Below are 24235 nucleotides of genomic sequence, written 5' to 3'. Positions count from 1 at the left end.
TCCCCAAGATCAGGCAGAGCTGGGACTCAAACTGTGCCTCGTTCAGTTACTCAGTAAACATTGACAAGTACCTCTTCCACGCCAGGCCCTGGGATCCCGGACTCCACAGTCAGGTGTTTCCAGGCTGGTGGTAGGTTTGACCCCACAGCACAGGCCCTACTGCTTTTGAGAGCTCAAATTTGGCTACATTCTGGCAGTTGGCTGGGGATGCTATACATGTTCTATTCCAGGTGATTTCTCCACAGTTTAGTTGTAATTCCAGATTGGTCCTGGGAGGTTAGTGTGGCTTCCATTCACTCCTCCACCATCTTGCCTCTCCTTACTGTATATGTTCTGCATGCCCCAGATGAGGGTCTCTGCTCCCCCAGTGCGGGTCTCAAACTCGATTCCTAGTCCCTGGACTCCAGGAAGTCTCCCATGCCTGCCACCTCTCTGCCATCCATCACAGATCTCCTGCACCTACCACTATGGGGTGCTTGCTACCATCACTACTCCAAGCAAGGTCCCCACCCAGAGCACTGACCTCCCCAACCCCAGTCCGAATCTGCAGGCAAGGGGAAACACCAACTTAGGACACTTGGCTCCCATGGAGCTTCAGCTTGGAGTTGCCCAACTGTTAAGCCTTACCAGATGGACACACTTAACAGTCCTCATTGCTCAGCATGGGCCAGGAGCTCTTGCAGCCCCTCAGACCCCAGCCCAGTAACTGCAGAGCTCTCATGCTTGGCCTGGGGTCTGTCTCCAGTGCCAAGCACCAGCCCGGCACACAGGTGGCTTCCATAAGAGCGTCGCCAAAAGTTTGCCAATAGCTGTGTATCTGGAGCCTGGAGTTCCCATCCATCTCCTTGTGAACCTCATAAGTATGGGCCTGAAGAGGGAGAGGCGAGGGTCAGGGAGGGCTGGCAGTGCCCCGGGAGAGCAGTGTGGGATGGGGTGCTCCAGGGGCCCCGTGAATGGCTCTACAGGCTCACGCCCATCAGGCTTCACTCCCTCCCTGCCCAACCCCAGGTGTCCCATGACTGCCAGCTCTGCTCCCTCCTGCCCGCCTTCCTCATTAACAGCAGGCAAATTAGGTTTCCTTATTAAGCAGGAAGGACCTGGGAAAATGGAGTCGTTTCAGGAAGCAGCTGGGGTGGCTATGGCTGACTGGGAAAGGAGTGCTCCCAGATGTGGGGCTTTTTCTCTTGAGAAAGGGAAGACTCCATCCTCAGGCCCCTAGAGACTACCTGTTCCAGAGGCACTGCACGTCCTCAGAAGGCCTTAGGGCACCATGCTGGGTCTGGGCCCTGTAACCTTTACAATAGTTCCCCATAATCTGCTTTATATTTAGGGGTTCATTACAAGGGCTCCGGGGCTAAAAAGTGTGGGAAAACCACTAGTCTCAGCTGATTCTTCCATTTAAAAAATAGGTTTTTTTTTAATACGTGGGAAATACTTGAGGGAACACAGAGGGAAATACTGAGGCCTGAAGAGTGTTCATAGTGAATCGGAGAGGAGCCAGTAGATCCCCCTTCCCAGGACCACCTCAGTGTCTTGGAATGAGCCCCGCCTCCCCACCCCCATCTCCCGGAAACCCGCCTGTGCAGGGGGGAAAAGGACTTTCTCAGGTTAGAATGTTTGCTCAGCTTTTCTGCTACAAACAGAAGCCCCTGACACAGAAGTCTTCTGTCCCCCCAGGCCTCTTTCCCGTGGGCTCTATTTGCCCCTGTACTGTGGTGCTTACTCCACCCCACCCCCCAAACCATGTTCAAGTGACTCTGGGCTCCCTCAGTGTGTGTGTGGGGGGGGTCCTCACTGTTAGTCTCACTGTTCAAGCAGAAAAACAAAGGCCCCTAACCCTTTATGGTAAACAGACAGTCCATAGAGCAGAGAGAAGGGCTCTGGAAGGCTCCTTCCAGCACAGATGTTAACTATGGCACCCTCGCTCTTTGGTAGGAGAGCCTGGGGTAGGTGCACGTGAGCACGGACAGTTCACGCAGACAGTTCATTTGGACTGGTGCATCAGTGAGGCTGCTGTCTGGGGGAGACATCAACACCTGTGAGCAGTATAGTGAGGAAGCTGGCTCCCAGGTACTGAGGGCAAGGTAAATGTTTCGTAAGCAGTGAAGCACCAAACTCTTGTAACAGCTGCATGATGGGGTTGTTTCACAGATGAGTAAACCGTGGATAAGTAACAACCCAAGGTTCCAAAGCCTGTCCATGAGAGGGCCAGAATGTGATCCCAGGCAGCCAGTACACAGGGTGTGGGCTCTTTCCACGAGAGGGCCTCTTCTTCAGCCCACAGGGGGTTAAGGCCATAACTCCCAACCCGCCTGGGAACCCTCAAGCCCTAGTATGAGGGCAGGAAGGTAAAGGTGCCACAGTTTGGCCAATACTGGCTAATCTTGTTGCTCTGGTTTAAACAAAACAAAACAAAACAAACAAACAAAAAAAACCTAGCTAAATTGAGCAAGAAGGGCCTGGTGCTGGTACAAGGGCTGTCCTGCAGGCCTGGGCTGGGCCCTTCAGAGGAGCAGGGAGTGTCTGTCACCAAGTCCTCTGAGTGCCAGCATTTATTATAGAAGGGCCATTGGCTCCAACAGCCTCCTTTCACTGACAAGGATGCTGAAGTCCAGAGAAGGGAGGACCTTGCTGAAGGTCACACAACACAGGTGTGGCTGAGTGGGCTAAGCTGGACCCTGTGACCCTACAGTGCCTCATGTGCACCCCTCACTACTTCTGGCCCAGCCTGAGGACCCCTGGGAAAGTCCTGTGAGATGGGCTCAGCTGAGCAGCCTGTTGTGTTTCAGAGAGGCCTGCTCTCACTGAAATGGGCAGGACCCTGAGGGTCCTGTGGGGAAAAAAGACCCCTCTTCCTAAAGGCTGGTGGTGAGCAACCTCGGCACTGCTGCCCTCTGCTGGCTGCCCAGGCACAGCCCGCTGGCCCAGCCCAGGAGGTGCTCCTCAGACTGGCTGAGACCTGGGCCCTGGTGCTGAGGGGTACCTACAGGTCAGGAAATGCAGCCACTCCTGCCACAGAGACGGAAACTGAAACCCAGACGGAGGGGGGTGTGTGTGTGCTCAAGGTCACGTGGCAAGTACATTAATCCAGTAACGGGAGTGTGTTGCTTTGAAAAGTGGTGAGCCTTCTGGCCAGGAAGCAGGATGGGCTGCCTGGGAGATATTAGAGAAGGGATTTCTGCTCCGGGGGCAGGCGTGGGGGAGGGGGCTGGACCCACAGCCCTTTCTAACAGTCAGGGGAAGCAGAGGCATGCTGGGCCTATGCCCTGCTCCTGCTGCACTCTATGCCGTGCAACCTAGGCCACGTTACTTAACCTCTCTGAACCTCAGGTTCCTCTCGTATAACGGTTGAGGATGTCCTCCATGTCCAGGTTTCTGTGTAAGGGGCTCTGACTGTCCATTGTCCCAGTTCTGGTTTTATCTCGACCCCTCAGGGCAAAGCCCTCATTTCCCACTTTGCTACCATTCTCAACATGGCCAGGCTGCTGCTGCTTCACTCAAGTGACTTAACCTTTCTGTACCTCAGTGTCCTCATATGTGAAATGGGTACAAAATGCCCTCCCTTGCAAGGGTGACAGCCAGGACTGGGCACACAACTCAATAAATGCTGTATGTGAACGTATCCCCAGGGCTTCATCAGTGAAGGCTTTGCAGCTGTGGCAAGCTCCTCACTGGAGAGATGAGGTACCTGTTGATATGCTAACTGGTCTCTGTTTCCCTCTTCCACCTCCTACCTGCCTCCTCTCTTCTGTGCTCTGGCTACCTGAGCCTTCTAATAGGAGGCAGATGGGGCAGGTCCAGAGAGGCCTGACTGTGAGGGGGACACCCAGAGAGAAGTCTCAGCTCTGCCCTTGAGAGGGGGCGGGGAAGTGAGCAGCCAGCACCATCAAGAAAAACCTGGTCCTGAGAAGGAACAGCACCCCAGACTCCTGTATTTCTGCATCCTGGAGTCAGAGGACGTGAACAGGGGGGTGGGGGCAGGGGCCCAATGGGCTCTTTACCCTTAGGCCTAGCTCAGGGTCCAGAGCCTTTTGCTTGAATTGTGCCTGAGCTGCTTAGAAGCAGTATGGCACAAATGTGTCCATTCGTTTGCCCGAGGCTAAGTGGTTTTTAATTTATATCCTCCAAGTAAGCCGGATCCAGAGGAATTTACTCCCAGAAGTCACCCAGGGGATAGCGGCAACCTGGGAAGCTCAGGCTGCCACCAGAACAGGGAGGGGTACATGCGTATGGTGGGGGCTCGACAGCCTTGTCTGCCAGGCCCCTGGGCGTCTCTGACCTCCCCAACTTACCTCTCTCTGGGGGCGGGCTGGGGACTAAGGATGCCTGCAGGAGGAGAGGTCCGACAGCGTGGCTTTGGGGCTCCTGGGGGTGGTCAGTGGTACCAGCCTGGGACTATAGCAACTGCTGTCCCTCTCTCAGCTGCCTTGTTTGTAAAACAGGAGTGATGATCCCTTCTCTGCCCACCTTGAAGGGTCTGCATAAGGATGCAGGGGGACAGTGCCCAGGAAAGTGCCTTGGGCACCGAGTGTCTTCTATGACCCTCCACCCCACATTTTTCTGTCACTGGTCTTGCTGAGCTCCAAGGGCAGTCAGATTCAGGTCTCTGCAGCTGTGGCTGGTGGACCAAGGGCTCTTTTCTGATGAAGCAGCAGGCCTGAGGGCTGGCTGTTCAACCAAGTATATGCCTTAAGCTAGGGTGCAACGAGGAGAGGCCCAGAAGAGCTGGCACTGTGCTTTTGTCCACAGTTTTCCCTGCCTGGGAAGCCACAGCCTCTCCCCTCTCCCATCAGATTCTATAGGGTCCTGCCTGGACTTCCTCCTTCAGGAAGCCCTCCACAATCCCTTCTTCCTGCCCTCTAAAATGCTCCTCTTCAGAGGTCTTATCATCCTAAAAATCATATCCCATCACTTATGTGCTTAAGACTTTTAAGGGCTCCTCATTGACCTTCTACCCAAACCCTTCTCACTTGGCCTACAGGCCCTGTGTTAGCTGCTTTCTGCCTCCCTCTTCACCCTCATCTCATATCGCTCTCCCTTTCCTCTGTTCTGCTCCTTGAACAAATCAAGTCTCAGGGCTTTGCACTAGCAGTTCCTCTGCCTGAAGGACCCTTCCCTTTCATCCTTAGCTGACTCCTTGCCATTCTGGTCTCAGCTGGAGATGCCACCTCCTCAGACTTTTCCTGATCACCACCCTGCCCCGTCTCATGGGGTGTATGTCCTTACTTACCCCTTTATGTGTTTTGTGTGAGCTTCCCCACTGAAAAGTAAGCTACTTGAGAGAGGCCTGTTATACTCATCACACTCCCCCCGGTTCCCAGCACAAGGCCTGGCCCACTGCAGGGACTTGATGAATGTTTACTGAGTGAATGGCTAAATGACAGAGCCAGTTACTGGTCATCTCATGCCCACTTCCCAGTCCAGCCCAGTCAGGGCCATAGTCTGATTCAACCTCAAGCCCCCACATCCTAGGCAGGGCCAGGCTTGGGGCAGGGTGCTAGGGAAACATAGCAGCCTGCCTGGCCAAGAGTTATGGGTGATCCCTACCTCCTCTTTCACTTCTGGTTGCCTGCAGCTGGGGTGGGAGTGAAGGGGCCTCTGGTAACATCTGTCCCTGACCACAGGGTTTAGTCTGAACCAGGATCCCCACAAAGAGGATTGAGGGACTTGGGGAGGGATAGCCCAGTGGGCTGAAGGATGAGGAGGGCTGGGCAATGCAGGTGGCTGCCTGATTTGGTTTGGTGTTCCCTATGGGGGCCAGAGGGTGTCAGCTTTGGACAAACAGAGGAGTCTGGGAGTGTCTTGGCTGTATCCCTGCCTGACATCTGCTCTAGAGGCAGATGGGTCTCAGATTGAATCCCAGGTCTACTTCTCATGGTCTGTGGAACGTTGGGAAGTCAGTCACAGTCTCAGTTCCCTCCTCTATAAAGTGGGGAAGGTGGCAGGACCAGTTGCATAAAGTGGGTATGAGGATTCAGCAAGGAGGCATGTCCAGTGGGCCAAGCTCAGCGTCAGGCACAGAAGAGATGCTTGTTAATGATGGCCCCAGTTATTGTTGCTATTCCTTTCACTCCAGGCCAGGGACATTCTGGGTCTTTAGCTTCCTTCCTTTTTGCAGCTTTAGAGGAAACATGGTGCCCTCTGGCTTTACCCACTGCTTCTGCCCGGCCAGGCATCCACGTTGGCCTCTCCTCTCTCGGTTTACCCACATTCTCTTCAGAACTGACTCAGGGCCCTCTGAGCAGCTGCCCTCACAATTACTGATACAGGTCACGAGGCTGGGGACATTCACAAGCTTCAGGCTCCTTCCCTGTGGCTGTCAGCCGGCAAGCTCTTAAACTTGGCATATCGTGCCACCAGCTCCAGGCCTAGCCTCTGCTGCACTGGTATCCTACCTAGATCCTTATCCTCAGCTGCTTGTGCAGATGGACTGAACTCCTATAGATGTTTAGTGACTCCTTTTCTCAGTTTTCTGTGACCCACCCCATCTCCCAGGCAGTTAATGCTTCCTTTCTCTGTGCTGTCTCCACCCTGCACGCGATTTTCTCAGCCACCTCTTTTCCTGTCTGTCTCCCCTACTAAAGAGGAAATCGGGCTCAGCAATCTTACTCATCATTGGTTTCATAGGACTTAGGACAGGGTATTGTACATGATAAATGAGAGTTCAATCAGTGTTTATTTAGATAGGCAGATGGATATAATAGGAGCTCAATAAATGCTGATATGAATGGATAAGTGGATGGATGACCATAAGAAGAATTCAATAGATGTTTACCTAAGTGAATAAACAAATGGGTAGATGGCTGCAAACCCTTCAAGAATCTCTCTGCTTTGCTTATGATGGAATATTTACCCTATTAGACTTGGAACTCCCCAAAGTAGGCCTGGTCTTTCTTATCAAGTGTGGGGAACCCTCCATGGGGACTATGTCTGCCGATTTCATCAGACCAATTTCCCAAGGTGTATGCATGTTAGGGTGAGCACAGAGGCCACCCCCTCCAACAGTGGTGTCTTCCTATCTCTCATGCCCCTCCCTGACACCTGGCCAGACATGCTCATCGCCAGCTGTCTTCTCTGGGTGTGTGTAGGTGGGGGAGGGTGCAGACTCACCGTCAGACAGCCCATCAGGCTCTGCTCAAAGGGCCGCTGGAAGGCTCTTGGGTCTCCACACCAGTCCAGTAGCTCCGTGGCGGCATTGTGAAAGTTGGCAGGGTTCTGTAAGTGCTGTGGGAGAGAGAAAGGAGGAAGCATGAGGTCCCAGGTAGGAGGCCAGCACGGGTAGCAAGGAAGACCTCAGGCCTTTGGGGAGGAGACTCAAAGGCCCGATTAATGAGCTTTCTCCAACTTCCCCTCATACACCTTCCCTTTGCATCTTCTCCCCCAGTCCAATCCATAGCAGGACAGAGATCAGCAGCCACATTGTAAAGACAGGAAAACCAAGGTCTAGAGAAAGGCAATGATGGTAGATATTAAAGAGTTTTCTCTGGATGCTGGCAGTGTGAGAGGTGAACCCTTCATGGTTCAGGAGGGTGGCATCTGGCTTCCATACTTAAGGGCTGGCTTTTCCTGAGCCAAGATAGGCTGGCCCTGGAGCTTCCCTCTTGATGATCCCTACCCCACCCCCACCAAACTACCTCTGGTTTTAGAGCAAACTCTTCCACAGCCAAATAGGACTGGAGCAAGGGCGTCTTAAGAGGCTTCCAGTCCACACCCAGCTGGGAAACACACTGCCCAGGTTATTATCACACTGTGGTTTGGTGTATGTGGCTTTATTGACTCATGGTCTCCTGTACCCAGTCTGGCTCGGGTTGGCAGGGGGGTGGGGGGGGCTACTGGCATTGTAGTGAGGTGTCCTGGCCTGAGCTCAGGCCCCTCCCAGTCAGTGGGTCTAAGTCAACAGAAACTGAATTCTGGTGCCAAGGCCTCTCGATCCTGCTTCAGATTCAGGCCACCCCTCCCGTATTTAACTTATGCATGTCCTCCCAGGCTACGCTATATTAGGCACTGAGCCCAGGGTCATGGAGCCTATTGGGATGAAGCTGGGATTCCAGTGCCGGTTATGCCTGCATGTGGGTCCTCCAGTGGGATATCTAGTGTCCACAGGGTCAGAGTGTAAGCAGCTGCAAAGCGGAAGGTAGTACCTTCTGAAGTTCCTGTGGCCTTGGTGCTGGGAGAGACAGGGAACAATAGCTGCCCCTGGGGACTGCAGCATCCCTACCTGCAGCATGAGTCAGCCTCAGAGCCAGGGCAGGGAGGAGGTGCCAGGTCCCAGAAGTAGGAAGGGGGTAAAACATGCTGTGGGAACCTCTGTGGGGCAGGGGCCCTGAGGGTCACACTCTGCCTTCCCTTCCTACTAGCTGCTGAGCTAGGGTGGGCTCACCTTGCCAAGCTTCAGTTGCTCTGTCTGTAAAATAGGGATGGCAGACCTCGGTATGGTGGTGGGAATGTTTGTTTCTTTCACTTAGGGTTTCATGATTGTTGTCATGAATGTGGTTTGTGCAAGGCAAGATTTAAAGATGGGTGGAAGAAAGTGAAATGAGTTAGAGTATCCGCCTTCCGTGGGAGAACAAGGAGAAGTGGAGATGAAGGAGAGAAAGAGGGCAGGCGTGCAGCAACACAGCCCTCCGTCACAGGGCCGGGGTGCGGATTAAACAAGATGAGGCTTATACAGCCCCTGGCAAAGTGCCTGGCGCGTGGGGTGCTCCCATGTGGGGCTGCCCTTGGCCCTGACTCTGTCTCCCAGAGGCTCTCCTGGAAGCACAGCTGCGCTCGGCAGCTCAAAGCCTTGGCTTTACTCACTAGTGCTCTTTCTGCAAAGGCAGAGCTTCTGAGCTTGATTTGCAGAAGTCAGGAGGAACTTCCACATATAGAAACATGCCATTTGGGAGGGCAGCAGTGGGTCCTCACCTTTGTCCCTGTGCACTCTCTCTAAAATGGGTCTCCTCCAAGGCCACGGGCGGCACCTGGGCTCCACAAAGAAAGTCAAGCAAATCGGCTGGTTCCCTGCCCAGCAGCCTCCCTCTGCTAACTGAGTTATTCCGTTTATTTACATGATGTCACACCCAATTAGTAGGGTCAGCAGCTGCCACAGGCTGCTCTCTGAGCTGCCTGTCCATAGCACCCCCACCCTTGGCACCCCCCTTTGGGGCTTTGGGCTTGCAAGTGGCCTCTGAGGCCAGCTTCAGGGATCCAGTTTTGTTCTGGCTCCTAGCACCTAGACTTCCATATCTTGCCAACACACCTCTCCATCCTCACCCTCGCCAGCTCACGTGGCCATCAGCTTGGAGTCTGGGTGGTCACTGTGGGCACAACTCATTGGTTGAAATCCCATTCAGTGGCTGTTGCTCAGCAGCTTGTGGCCTTGACCATGCCAACCAACCACCACCCTGTCCCTGCCCAGCCCTTCTCATTGCCTTGGTCAGCTGTTTCCGCTATGAAGTGGCTGGAGTGCACGGAGAGACTGAGTGATATAGTGAAATGAGCCGGACAGACCTGGACCAAACCCCATCTCAGCCACTGAACCACACTGCCCTGGAATGTTCACGAGCTTAAAATGGGGTGATGACAGCTTGCAGGGCTGCTGCAAGGTTTAGAAACAATAAACCTAATGACATTCCCATCACAGAGGAGGGGCCAGGTAAGGACTAATATTGCTCTGTATACTGGGACCTTTGTACCATCTCTGGTTTCTTCTGTGAGGTTCTTGAGCATAGAAAGAATGCTCTATTCACTTCTGGAACTGTAGATGGCCCAAGGCCAGGCCCACACAGAAATGGTCAGTGAGCAGTTAACTGTCCAAAGGATGGTCCACCTGTGGCAGAGACCAGCAAGCTGACCACTTCAGAACAGGTCCCCAGTGGCACATGGAGAAGCCAGGACTGCGTGGGTGAGCTTGGCCAGCCTTTGATGGTCTGGGGATGGGAGCATAGATCTGAACCATAGGCAGAGGCCTCCCCGGCTATGGCTGTTACTGGACACTAATACCCCATTCCCCATCAGAAAGCCTGCCCATCTCCACAATTCCTCAGAAGATCTGGGCTATATCCAATAGCCACTGAGTCTGTTGGGGCAGAAGTAGGGAACATCAATGCCCAGACCAGGGATTGGCTACCCAGACTAAGCGATGAGTGCATCTTCCTGTCAATCCACCTGTAAATCAATTGATCTATCCACACATCCATCCACCCATCCATCCAACAAAATATGAATCAGTTCATAACCATCTATCCACTTGCCCACTCACCCATTCATCCATTCTCTACTTTATCTAGCATTCATCCATCCATTCATCTACCTACCTATCTGCCTATCCATCTGGAATTTATCTAACTACCCACTCATCCATTCATTCATCCATTTATCCATCTATCATCTAAATCCACCCACCTAACTGCCCATACATATATCTATCCATCCACCCACTTTTCATTCCCTTACTTAATCCATTTATAAGTCCACCTCTGCTCCTTTCCCCCAGCATACATGGGCCCTACCCTGGCCTGGGCACTGTGCTAGACTGCTGACTTAGAGATGAATATGGCACGTCCTCTGCCCCCAAGGAACTTAGTAGCCTTCTGAGGGGCCTGATATATGCCCTGTTCCTTTCTCCCTTGAGCTTACAGCTCAAGGGAGAAAGAACGGGAGGAGTGAGGTAGATGAGTGCCCAGGAAGCACTGGATCTCAGAGAAAGATGGTATAGATGCTTAACAGAGCATCTGGGGGTTGAGGAGTCTGCTGTGCAGGAATCAGCTGCTTTGCAAGGCTTTGCACGTGGAGCCCAGATGTACCAGTGACCTCTGAGTGGGGCACATTGTAGAGGGCACTGGTTCTCCCAGTACCTGGGGCTGAGAAGGGGGAAAGGCAGCTGAGCCAGAGGCCTGGAGGGAAGATGGGCAGCAAGGTGCTGGTGTATGGCGAGTGCAGCAATGGCTAGAACCAAGGTGTGTGGTGGGGGAGGGAAGACTAAGCTGCAGAAGAGAGGCAGGGCCAACAGTCAGAGGCTGTGAGGCCCCTGATGGGAGACACAGCCTTCCCAGCCAGAGGTAGGCACAGCCGCCACATCCGTCATCCTCAGAGCATGCAGACCTGCTTGCCTTTCTCTTCTGATTAGGATACAGGACGTCTGAGAATCAACAGTCTTCAGCCAGCCACAGCCACCCTCTGGGGTAGTTGGGGAGCAGAGAGACATCAGTGCCGAGCTCTGTCTGACTGGAGGTACTGGAGTGGGGCATGAAGGATGCAAGGAGCTCTGGATGGCCCGGAGGGCATCTGGACAGCCTGCTCACCCTCACAAACGTGCCACTGTCTGGCCCAAAAGCAGAGCTCTGTGTGTGTGCGTGCACACATAGTGTGTGGGGTAGACTGGGACGAGCAGCTGAGGTGATCCCTGGCCTTTCAGCTGCTCTGCCCTCAATGGCCGGTTGTGCATTACCATGCCCATTCCACAGGCAAAGCGAGATAAAGTGGCAACTCAGGTAGCTAATGAGGGCTGGACCCATGTTTGCTAGTAAATCTGAGCTCTGTGTGCCACACTTAGAGAGGGCTGAAGCCCTGGGAGTAAAGGGCACCCTGATTCCTGGTGATGCAGTACCAGGCACGGGGAGAAAGGTCAAGTTGTGATCAGGTCTCAGGAGCAGCTGTGCGTCTGGCACAAAGAGAATCTCACGCACAGGGGGCATGACTGCATTGTTGGGGGGCGGAGGGCACTGACAGTGATCTCTCATGGGCTAGAGAAACTGGGTCAAAGGCAGAGCCAGGAGAGCCCTGCAGAGGAGGAGGAGGGAGGGCAGGGGAGGGGAAAGCACACGTCTGGTTTCTATTCTGTGACCGTGAACAGAGGCATAATTGGCATTTGGGAGAGCTGTTCGGGCTGAGTTCAATCTGTAAGAAGTCTTCTTCAATTTCCTCTCTTCAGACTCCACACAGGCTTCCGAGATTGCTCTGCTTGATGCTAATGAGAGGACACACATCCCTCATTCTGGGGACTAGCCTCAGCTCCACTGGGCCCTGGTGCTCAGGAGGACAAGCTGCGTTGGGGGCGGGGCTGCAGCTGGGGTGCTGAGACCAGTGGCCCACGCTGGTTACTCAAGCATGCTGGTTACTGGAGCTGAAGCCAGGGGACACGCCCCAGCACTCCCCTCCCTGTTGCTGAGACACTGAGGGCAACAGCCTTGCCGCCATTAGCTGATCACCTGCCATGTGCCAGCGTTGGGCTATGTGCTTCACTCACAATATTCTCCCCACAGCACCCTACGAGGTTGACCTGATTGGCTCCATTTGACAAGTGGAGAAACGGAGACTCAGAGAAACAGAAGGACTGCTCATTGTGGGTACACGGAGCAATGAGGATTTGGCCCCATGTCTGTATAATGTCAAAGCTCGCAGCCCTTCCACCATATCTGCTCCTTCCTGCAGTAAGATAATACTCTGGAGTCTGGGCACAGACGCTGCCACACAGAGCTGCAGAGAGGCTGAGTCAGAGGGTGGGTGCATCCCTCCTGGCCTCCACTGGGGCTGGGGGACTGCCTGTCCAGGCTCAACCAGGCTTCTCAAAGTGGTGGTCTCTGGGCCCACTGTGAATGTCCCCCACCTCTGAACAATCCAGACAGGTTGCTGGCGGGCAAATCACCTCTCAAGCTTGGTGTGAGCATTGGCAGGAGGAGGGACTCACCACCCTCAGGGAGAAGGCCCTGCCAGCACCAGTGGGGTTGGGCTGTGTGACTTCAGGGGACTCCCTTCCCCTCTCTGTGCCTCAGTTTCTATTTTTGTAACATGATCTAATTCCCCAGGACCTTCTTTTCTGTTTCTTTATAGAAAAGTCACTGGAGCAGAGGAGTGGGAACTTAGGTCTGGGAAGGCAACTAGGCACTTTACTGCATCCTCACAGAGCACTCAGCAGAGCCCAGAGAGGGCAGGCCACTGGCCCAAAATTACAAAGCTGGGAAGAGAGGGGAAGGAACAGGGTAGAGCCGGCCTTTGAACACAGGTGTGTGAGATTCCAGTGTTAGGCTGGTCCATGACAGCAATGTTCTCCCAAGGTGGGTAGCCAGGGAGCCCCAGACAGTCAACCCATGCTCACCATCACCTCCACGCAGAGCTCCAGATGCCCAGCCACATGGGCCAGCACCCCTACTGCCTGTCCTTGCCAGCTGCTGGGCAGCAGAGAAGTGAATGAGGGCCACACACTCACCTGCTTGATGCACTGCAGTCGGTCATTGGTCTGCTGGATGTGCCTGTCCATAGAATTCATTCTGTCCGTTTCACTGGGTTCTACCCGAGAGCCATGAACGTTGTCCAGCCTGTGAAGAGAGGACGGTGAGTGTCACTGGGGTTGTGCCACCCGGTCTTCCAGCCTCCCAGCCACCTTCCAACCCCAACACCGACTTCTGGCCCCAGCAGGTGCCCCCAGCAGGTTCCTGGGCCCTTTGTGGGCCATGGTGGCCTCTGCCCCAGGCAGCCTGCACTAAAGGGAGGAACCATGGACCCAGCTGCCCAGCCAGCCCTTCCCCATGCTTGGCCCCAGGAGCCCTGCTGGGATTGAGGGCAGGAGGTGCTCCTGGGTGTTCTCTGTGGTGACTAATATGAGCACAGGGCAGGCATGTCCACTATGGGATGTGGAGCCACACACTCAGATACACGCACTTCTAGGCACATGTGTGCGCTAGGTGGTGGGGGTGGGATGGCAGCCTCATCTTCAGATTCCTGGTTCAGGGCTTAGCCCACTCGATGTGGCTGTGTGTGTTGGTGGGGAGGGGCAGATATTCCCACATGACCACCTTCACTGCATGTTTTAGTGCAGCTGTCCTGTCAAGGGTGCCATGTGCCTCCTCAAATCCCCCATGCTTTAGAGTTCTGCACACTTTAAAAACCACTCCCAATTCCACTTTTTCCCCTTTGGCCTCTTGGGAAAGAAGGAGGGAAGGAATTAGCACCACCTCCATTTTCCAGACAAGAAAACTGAGGCTCATTGAGAGGAAGGGAATTACTCAGGGTGGCCCAGTGAGTCAGCATCAGAGCCAATCAGGAACCACGGCTCTGAGTGGCAGCCCATGGCTGAGTGGTCTGGGTACGTGGATGTCCTGGTCACCAGGCTCACTCTTTCTGAATGGGCGGTGGGCTCGGAAACATGAACACGAGTGCCATTTCCTCCCAGGTGGTGAAGCTAAGTGGAGGAGGCTCCCTGAGCTTCAAAAACACCCTGGAGACTCCAGGCCTCTCCAGGGAGGCCACAATGGTAAAAGTAGAGATGGAGAGAGTGTTCAGCTCTAGTGAACCCACTGCTCAGGGCTCCCTGGACCAGAGAAGAAGCCTACCCACTGCTGTGTGGGTTTGGCCTCCCAAAACACAGTGGGCATCTCAGACTGCAGACACAAGGGCAGACACAGGGTACTGAACAGAGGCTCATGGCCCCAGGTCTTCTCTGCTATCCTGAGGCTACTCATCTCTGGTCATGTCACCCAAGGCCCCACTGACCAGGCACTTTCTTTATGCTGGGCCTCGGAATTCTTTCCTTTTCTCCTCATGCTTACTCTGTAAGATTAGAATTGTCTCCATTTTACAGATGAAGAAATTGAGGTCCTGAGACCTGCCAAGACCCCATGGCTCCAAGGTGCTTGGACTGTATCCATATGTCCGGCCGTTTCCATGTCCTATACTCTGCCCCAAGCACATGCACCCTCACAGCACGCCTGGCCCAAGCCTTGGGAAGAAAGTCCTGTTCCTCCTCCAAGGAGCTCTTGACTACACAGCTCTCCTAGAGCACTCCTTGTTGTTCCATTTGTGTTTGAAAAGGCAACTCACTTATGTGGTTCAAAATTGAGAAAGTCTGCAAGGGTATGCAGTGAAGTGCTGGTCCAATCCCCAGCTGCCAAGTGCCCTTCCTGGGGGGCCCAGCCATCAGTCTCCTTCTGAGGGGCTTGCTTAGAGAAGCAAGTACTGGTATGCATGTGTACCCTCCCCTGCTACCCCTTTAAATACAAACATAAGACAAAAGCATTGTACACACACTCTCTGTACTCTTGATTTTTTCCTCTTTATACTATCTCAAAGTTTCTTTCACATCAAGACATAAAGAGCCTTTTCATTTTTTAATGGCTGTGCAGTGTTCCAAGATACAGATGAATCGTCTAGCCCCACCAGGGGCTGTTGTAAGGTCTGAGGCTCGAGAAAGGCCCTTCTGCTCAGGGGGCTCACACGCCAGCCTGGTGATAAAGCCTGAAGCCATCTCCAAATTTCATTATTGCTAATAGTGTTGCAGGATCGCCTTTTATATTGGCCACATCATCCGTGTGTGAATTAATCTAGAGAACATACTCTTAGAAGTGGAGTTACTGGGTCACTTGGGCATTGTACTTTTGGTAAGTGCTTTCTGGGTTCACTTTATCTTGGAGCTCTCCAGCAAAGAGATAAAAATGGGGGTAGTGCCCCATATTTATTTCTTCTACCCTCAACCCACCAACCATCCTTCTACTCACCCCGTTTATCACACATTTATATACCCAGACATCCAACTTCTCCACCCATCGTTTATCCATCTCAGTGCCTGTCCATTCACCCATCCATGCATCCATCTAAACATCTCTAGTCTCTACTTACCCATCCACACATGCTTCCCATTCACCCAGTAAGTGCTTCTCAGCATCTATACCGTGCTGTTCTTATGCTAGATCTATGGGGCATGCAAAGATTAAAATGAATTTTCTTATGTTCAAGAAACTCTTGGTCTAAGCCTATGTTCACTCCAGGCCACCTTTCAGGTGACCATTGCTGAGCTCCTTCTATATGTAAGGTGCTGGTCCAGGCACTGGGCACAGACATACCCACTCCCATATTACAGATGAGGAAATTGAGACTCGGAGGTTATACTAACAACTAGCTTCAGAATCTGGCTTTCCCACCACAGACTAAACGTCTGTACAGGTCCTGGGGAGGTACCAGGGGTTCCTGCAGGAGGCTTTTCTGATGTTGTTAACATGTGTGCCGGAGGTGGTGAGGGTGTCCCCCAAGCAGGGGCTGAATTTCTGTGTGCAGAGCCTCAGCCAGCACTCACAGGGCGAGTGCTCCTGGGGCCAGAGACACACCATGGTAGGGTTAGCAGACAGGAATATCGGGGAGCCCTGAGTGGGAGAAAAACAGTGCCACCTCCAGGGAAGCCACTGTGGTTCTTGGTGTTAACCCCCCTCTGAGTTGAAGGGACCCCGGTGGTGTCCTAGGCACCACATGGTACACAGCCCCCACGGTGGGCACAGGTGAACACTGGCCGCTAGAGTCACGATTAAAGAGTGCAGTTTCCACAGCCAGCCAAAGGGAACCATTAAACAAAAACCTAGGTCAGCTCCACAGGAAGCACAAAGACACCCCAGGTCTTTGCAGGCTTCAATCCCCCTTCTTCAGGCCGCAGCCAAGGACAAAGGGCCTGTGGAGACGCAAGCGGCCAGCAGGGTGCACTGTTGATGAACCTAAGCACCCAGAGGGGCTTTGAGAAGGCTTCTCTGACTTTCTAGGCCTTGGTTTCCCCATTTGTAGAGCAGGGTGTCGATGGGGAGGGGATTAGATGGTCTCATGAGGCTCTATCCCTAAGCAGGAACTTTTCCCAGGGTAGACAAGACATTTTGTCTAGGGTCAGAAATCTAGTGGGGCTGTGATTAAATACTTGTTAAATGACTGACAGATCATTTCTGGAGCCTGGGGGTGCTCAGCCCACCCAGGGAAGCAGGTAGCAGACATCAGAAGTCTGGACCCACCTAGGCAGTCACCTTTGGGCTCAGAGGCAGTGGGGCCACAGGTATCACTTTAGGAAGCAAACAGAAGAGGTGGGGTTGGGGTGGGGGGAACAGAACTGTTCAAGTTCAGGTCAGTCTCCATGCCAGCTCACGGCAATCCTGTCTGGAAGCCAGTGGCTGGGCTGAGTTGGCTTCTGGATTCAAAGATTCTCAGAACACCAATAGCCAAAGATATTTTAAGGTATCACACTGACCTAATGGTTGGGATGGTTTTATCTGGGGGAGCCCAAGGCCCACAGTAGTTTGTCCAAGGCCACATAGCACATCTGAGCTGGGTCCAGGCCCCAGAGAGTTTTTGTCCCAGGTTAGGGCTCCATGTTATAGAAACAGAGAGATGAACAGAGGGGCCTGGGAAACCTGCAAGACCCAGAGGGTGGGTGGCAGCCAGCAGGAGAGACATCTCAGATCACAATCGTGTGTCATGTGTGTCTTAACCTATATTAAAAGAAGAAAATGACTGGCTGATTAAGGAGGAACTCACAGGTGAGGTGAGATCTTTAAACTACTGAGATCAATGGAAAGTCAGGGTTATTACCATCAGGAAGGGATGGGGGTGGCGGCTCTGGCCCCTGCAGAAAAGGGGTCAGGACATGGAAGGTTAAGGGTCCCAGACAAAGGGTGGAATAAACTGGGCATGAGAGAGGAGCTCACTGAGGGGCAGTCTGGGATCTTCCATTTGTTCTGCACCTGCTATGTGGACCTGTGCAATGCTAATTTACTCGGTCCTGAAAGGCTCAGAGAGGTTGCATGCCTTGCCCAGGGTCACACGGCTGGAAGATGTTGGGCTGAGATTCAAACTCTCTGCCTTTCTGTTTGTACGTTGTTCTTTCCACTCCACCAAGACAGGAGCCTCCTGGAAGTTCCCACCCTGGGCTGTGACTGGGCCCAAAGAGATGTCCCTTTGGTTCCACCCAAACTGTCCAAATCCATCCACTCACTTCCAAGGCCACTGGGCTCCCTGCATGCTGGCTGGCGTCACAAAGTGGCCAGTGTTTGGTGGCCAGCAGAGGTCGCCCTCTGCCACGGGAGCGCTGCTGGGCCACCGCTTGCTCCCTCCTCAGAGCCTGGATTCCTCTAAGTCTTTACAAGTCGCTACAAATCCTCTGGGCCTGCAGCTCCAGTGCCCACTGCAGCACTCCATCCCAAATGGGGATAGTGCTTTGGTCCTGGCCCCGGGTGCATCCGTGGCTCCAGCCTTCCCACGTGCCTGTCTGCCTCTGAATGCCGAGTGGGCTCAAGCAGTCAAGCCCCCAACTCCTCTGGCCCTTGGCCCTGTCTCCTGGTTTGAGCAGCCTGCAGCCTGTAGGAAGTGCAAGGCTAGTGAGCTCAGGGGCCTGGAGGGGACCCTGTTCTGCCACTTCTTCCAGGCCTCAGTTTCCTCATCTGTAAAATAAAGGCTAGCCTCCCTGCAAACTCCAGCATCTTAGGAGTTCTGTGTCAGGAGCTCCAGCTGTTTGAACTCCATCTTGACAAGTGTAGAATGCTTGGCTTTCAAACAGCACAGCCAGCCTGCCCCAAGGTGGGCCCAGGAAACTCCTGGAGAGCCGCCGTTCTAGGGGAGCCTAAGACTGTAGGTGCTACACACTTGTCCTTGCACCTTATGCTCAGCTTGGCTTCACTGCACATATGTAAGTTTTCTGATAGACGGTGACATGTCATTGGCCAATCTTCCCTACTCCTAGTTGAGCTCTTAAAAGGCCAAGGTTCCATTTTACACTTCTTAGCACCTAGCATAGCGCTGACCAAATTCACCTTCGTGGTGCCTAGCACAGAAGACGTGCCCCAGAAAAGTCAACTGCTATTAAGCACGCAGGGCTGCTCAGACAGTAGAATACTGAGAGCTGAAAGGGTACTTGCGGACCACCTGGCCCTGTGCCCTCAGGGCAGGAGCTGAGACAGGGGAAGGACCCAGAGGGAAAAAGGGCCAAGTGGGACTGGAACCCAACTGGCTGTTCTAAGTTGGGACCCAGGTTGTCTTGGGGCTCTCTGGAAGCATGTCTCCTGGTCTGAAGGTCGGGGAAGGCACATGGTCCTTGGTGGGCTCCTCTTAGGACCAGGGAAGCGGGGTGCTCTTTGCTGCCCAATAGATATGTTGATGGAGTCCTGGAGGCGGCTCCCTGGGATTGTAGACCAACATCAGCTATACTGACACTAGTGTTTTATTTTTCACTTTTGAGGCCAAACGAGTTAACCAGTCCACTTAACACAAGCACCTAAGGCAGATGTTTTGCTTATGTGTGTGCACACACAAACATAGGAACCCCTCTGCATACTTAAGGCTAGGTATGTGCACACACTCGAGTGTTGGCACAGATGCACTTGAGCACACACATCTCATGACAGCTTGCACAGGCAAGTGGTGGGGTCCCCAGGGGAGCTGTGCGAGCAGTGGTGTGCAGAAATGATTCAATCACCCCGCACATCTGCAGCTCAGGTCCCCCGGGGCAAGCAGCGCTGGCAGTGGGGGTGGAGGGCCTGTACCCACAGCTTGCAGAGCAGAGGCTGCGTTCCAAGACATCACCAGGGCCAGTGAGCTTAGGACCTGCCCACTGCTCACCCTGGTGGGAGATCATGGGGGCCTGGAGGGATCTATTCTGGCCAGCCCCTTTATCAGCTCTCAGACTCTGAGAGGGACAGGTATCACGGGCCCTGGGTTCAGCAGCGACCTGCCAACCCTACATGTGATGGCATCAGTCCAGGTCTTCCTCAGCTTGACCTCCACCTTCCACCACTTCCAGGCACATCCCCGTGGGGTTCCCCTGTCTCCTGGACTGTGCTCTGAAGATCACACCTCCCTGTCTTTGCCTCCGCCTCTCAGCCTGAAATGCCTGCCCCTTCATCCATAATCCCGCTTCAGCTGTCACCTTCTTTGTTGGTTTCCCCCAGAGGAGCCACTCACTTCTACTCCTCTGTCTCCAGTGTCTCTGTCTTGCACCCCACCTTGGCCGTACCAGACAGTGGCATATCTTTGCATCTATCTCCCCCATCAGCTGGGCTGTCATCTAGTCATGAACTCCCAGAGCCTAGCCCAGGGTTTGGTACCCAGCAGGTGCTCAGCAGTGCTCAATGGATGGATGAATGGGTGGATGGACAGCTATTATGATCTAGAGTGGCAATAATGAACACCCAATGACCAGCCCTAATCAGAGGGTCTTGGAACTGTGAGAGACTCCAATAATCCAGTCCAGGATTCTGAAAGAGTGATGCGTGTACCACTGGCAGAAGAATGATTTTAGGTGGTCCATGGGATCACTGCTGAGTTTGTGGATATTATTATTTAGGGTGAGAATAAATTAGGGAGCGATGGCAGACCTAAATGGATTAAAGAACCACCTTAAACAGTATAAATGGGATGAAAGTGACTGAGGGTAGGGAGGCACTGACATAGTCCAATGCTTTCCTCATCTTAAAGGTGAAGGAACAGAAGTTCAGAGAAGTGCAGGGCCGCCTGTGGGCACACGTATGTGACTCTTCCACTCCCAGTTCTCAGTAGAATGCACGCTGCCTGGAGTCAGAGGAAGAGGGTGGTGGTGAAGCCAAGACAGGGAGAAGAAAGTGACTTTGTGCCCTATCCCAGGGAAGTCAGGGAAGGGCACACAGACAGGAGAAGAGAAAGAGAGAGGGAAGCAAGAGACAGCTCCAGGCAGCTGTCCAGGACCAGCTGCTCCCCTCTCTTGGCCAGGCAGCTGGAGCTGGCTCTTGGGCCAGCTTGATGCCTGGAGCACAGTGAGGCTCCTGGGTCAGGGGTGGGCCCTGCGTCAAACCTTCCTGGCTGTTTGAGGTTGTAAGAAGCTGCTTTATCTCCCTGAGTCTGTGTTTTCAACTGTCAAGCAGGAAGGTGCCTCTCCCCGCCGCCGCACTAGACTGAGGAGCTGACTAAGTGCAATCACTTAGGGGACAGTGTTCTGAGAAGAGAAATTCTGGTTTGGACATGAGCTCTTCCAAATCCAGTTCCTCCCTCCTCAACTCAGGGAGTGCTCCATGCCACACGTGACAAGGCTCCACACCCCCTGGCCAGAGTTCAGACACTCTGGCTTGGCAACTGGGGCTCCTGGAAGGGTGGACCCACTTCTCTCCATGACCCAGTCTCCCAGCACCCACCTTCATCTACAGAAGCAACCATTGTCAATGGTGGTCAATGGGATACCAGAGTGTACCCTTGGTGTTTCAGAGTCGGGGCTTCCTGAGGGCCAGCCCCATACCGCCACATTGGACAACCTGCTCTGGGACACAAATGTTAATCCAGAGGGAGGACAACTTACTTGGGAGAACATGTGTCCATGTCACCCTGACAAAGGTGCTGGCCCCCTGGTCAGGCCCACACAGGGCTGGGAATCCAGGTTGTGTTCTTCCGTTGTACCTCATTCCTCCGTGCACTTGTAGCCTAGCAGGCGTGGGCCATGCCCTTGAGGCCAAACCCTCCTGCCACCCTCCAGAGGCACTCTGAATCTCTGACCTCAGGGTGAATTTCCTTTGGCAGCTCCCCTCCCAAAATGTGAAGGAGGGCCAGATTCAGCCCTGGACAAGGCAGCCGTGGCAGCCCTGGGCAAGGTCACCAAATTCAGCCCCGTGGAGTATGAAGCCATTCCGGTGCTATGCCCCTGCTTTTTGTGTCCTCAGAATGGAAAGAGAAACAAAACCACTGCTGAACCTGTGTATGTCAGCCACTAGGTTATTCATGTCACCTCACTTTAAGCCTCAGAGTTCTATTATGTTCCAGTTACTATAACAAAACTGAGGTTCAGAGAGGTCCAATGACTTGCTCAAGGTCATACCACAGAGAGGTGGCAGTGCCAGGACTTGAACTCCCGTCTGACTACAAAGCCCACGATGTTTTCCTGCATATGCTTTCCATGGGAATGTGACATGCCTTCCTCAACTAGACACTTTCTTTCCTGGCCCCCACTGTCCTGCATGTTGGGACAGCGACTATCATCCCTGGAGTACTGAGGATGGTGTGGAGATGGGGGAGTCAGAGTCCTGCCTAGTCCTGCCTGATGCTGCTGGGTGCTGGGCCTGGGCCACAAGCCTTCTTCAGGATAGCAGCACCCATGCAGTGGCCTTGACCTGGCCTTGTCTAGAGGCTCTTATCTATGATTCCAAGGGCTCAGATGCTATAAAGTGGGAAAGAGGGAGGGTGGGAACAGTTCCCTGAGGGCCCTTGGAGGACATGGGGTGGAATAAGGCTGGCAATGGAGCCAGGCCCCCTTACCACCAGCTGGTGCCCTCTAGAAGGTTGTAAATACCCTGCAGATGTTCTTAAAGCTGTGGCTCCAGGGACAGAGGTGTTCCCCACTGTACCCTTCCTAACCTCGGCTTCTCAAGGCTCCAATTCTACCCACCTGGCATTTGCAGGGAGGTACAGGCAGGTGCTGGGCCAATGGCATGCCAGGGAGAGCCAGACAGAGCTACATGAGCTTTTAAGATATCATCTGGCACAGGGATGGCAGGACTATGGCATGCTGGACACCACCCCCACCTCTTATACCCATGGCAGGTGTGGCCAGTCAATCACCACACTTCCAGCTGAGCCTGGACATGCCTTACCCATGTTCCACATGTACTTCTGCCCAGCCATTCTTAATCACCTGATATGGACACAAGAGAAGAAAACTTTTGGGAAGGCTTCTTTAAAAGGGAAGTAAATAGAGACCCAGTAGGGGGGCGGTGCTTAGCCTCAGGGTCAACAGCCAGTCAAGGTGTGAGCAGAGATTCGGATACAGATTGCCCGATTTCTGACTTTGTGCTCTTTCACCTAAACGTGACTTAGAGCCAGCTTCCTCGAGTTGAGAGCACACATATGGACCACTCAGGTGAGCCAGCCACGCTGCAACAGCCTATGTCACAGCCTCACAGCAGCTTGCAGATGAGTACTATCCCATTTTGCAGATAAGAAAACTGAGGCTCGGAGTGGGTGGGTGCTTTCTTTGTGGGGAACATAGGGCAACAGCTGTTCCTCCAGAGTTGGGCTTTTATTTTTACTAACTGGATATGCCTTCTCCTTTAGCCAACTGCTGTGAACTGTCAGATTTTTTTTAATTTCTAAAAAAAAATTAAGAAAACAAAAAATCAGAAAGTAGGCTTGACCTAAAAATAGAAGATGAAAAAAAATAGTCCTCATGGCTTAGATCTAGAGGGGACCTAGGGATCTGCTCAGGCCTATTTACAGATGAGGAAACAGAGGCCCAGGGCAAGGGTGGGGTGGAGGGAGACCAGAGCCCTGAAGGCCCCGTTGTGGGTCAGAAGTGGGGGGTCAGGGCCCACTCCCTGGCTGCCCCGAACTTCTCTGCTCTCTCTGCCCCTAGTTACATCTAGACACCCCCTGCAGATGCCCGCCCAGGCTAGGTTGTGGTCACAGACAGCTAAGATGCAGAGGGCCGGCCCTGTGGAGCCCCCAGCAGCCTGGAGGTGGGGTGGGGTAGGACAGGGTAACTGTGGCAGGTGTGCCAAGTGTGACAGGAGTAGGGGCTCTGCTCCCACTAGGAAACCCCCTGCCATTTCCCTTACAGAAGTCCTACAAGGTCCCCGTGGATCTGTGCGGAGATTTTCACTGTCTCAGGCTCAGGCTGGCACATGACCCCACAACGCCCCCTCCTCCCTGCCGAAGGCCCTCTGTGGGGGGCGTTGGGGGTGTTCAGGTGGGTCTGTTGCCCATTCACCTCGCCTATCATCTGGTCTATACTGGGGGAGTATCTGGATGTGAGGTTACATGGGGACTGGGCTATTTGCATCCAGGCTGGGAGTGGAGGTCTCATTCCTCAAAACCTTCAGGGACAAGCTAGGCACCCCACAGGCAACCTGAAAATGCTTCCTGATGTCTAGGGAGACAAAAATTCACACTAGGTGCTCCTAAACCACACGCTGACTCGGTGCTCTAACGGTGCAAGGCAATTCGAGGTTTACAAAGCACTGGCGTCATAACCTCATTTGACCCTTTATCACCTCATTTTACATGGGCAGTATGGCTTAGTGGTTTAGGATATCAGGCTGCCTGGGTTCAAATTCTGACTCTGCCACTTGCTAGTTTCTGTGACTTAGGACAAAATGCTGCTCCCTGCATGCTGCAGGCTCCACATCTGTAAACCAGAAGCAATAATAATCGTGCCTCTTCACAGGCTGCAGTGCTCATTAAGTGAGGCAGTGAGTGGGAAGTATTCGTTGGCTCTATACAGGACCCAGGTGGGCCTTATCATCTCCATCATAGGCAGGAGGAAACTGGGCAGAGAGGAGCTCTCGCTTGTTGAGGGGAGAGGAAGGGAGTTAAAAGCAACCACCTAGACACTAAGATGTTCGACCTTTTTTTAAAAAAAAAATCTGTATCTAAAACCTATTTTTTTCAAACATTGTAACATCTTAGGCGGAAGCTCCATTTATGCACCAACGAAAGGGGTCATACTCTGGATGGAGGGGTGGGAGTGAGGCTGTCCACTCCACTCACCCTCACACAGGGATTT

At 53.4% G+C, this 24235-nt stretch overlaps 1 protein-coding gene across 6 annotated transcripts in view; it reads right to left on the bottom strand.

The window, feature by feature from the left end:
- ZMIZ1 (zinc finger MIZ-type containing 1) overlaps nucleotides 1-24235 on the bottom strand; it is a 226957-nt gene that overhangs the window by 93549 nt on the left and 109173 nt on the right. For all 6 annotated transcript variants that reach the window (XM_053922731.1, XM_053922730.1, XM_053922735.1 and 3 more), the window contains 2 exons: nucleotides 13190-13298; nucleotides 7111-7224 (listed from right to left, as the gene is read on the bottom strand). In XM_053922731.1, coding sequence (XP_053778706.1) covers nucleotides 7111-7224; nucleotides 13190-13249 — 174 coding nt within the window. In that variant the 5' untranslated portion in view covers nucleotides 13250-13298. The remainder of the gene's footprint in view (nucleotides 1-7110; nucleotides 7225-13189; nucleotides 13299-24235) is intronic.

This window comes from Desmodus rotundus, chromosome 4 (genome assembly GCF_022682495.2).
Source record: "Desmodus rotundus isolate HL8 chromosome 4, HLdesRot8A.1, whole genome shotgun sequence".
Lineage (NCBI taxonomy): Eukaryota > Metazoa > Chordata > Mammalia > Chiroptera > Phyllostomidae > Desmodus > Desmodus rotundus.
This window is presented reverse-complemented; position numbering and strand designations above follow the sequence as displayed.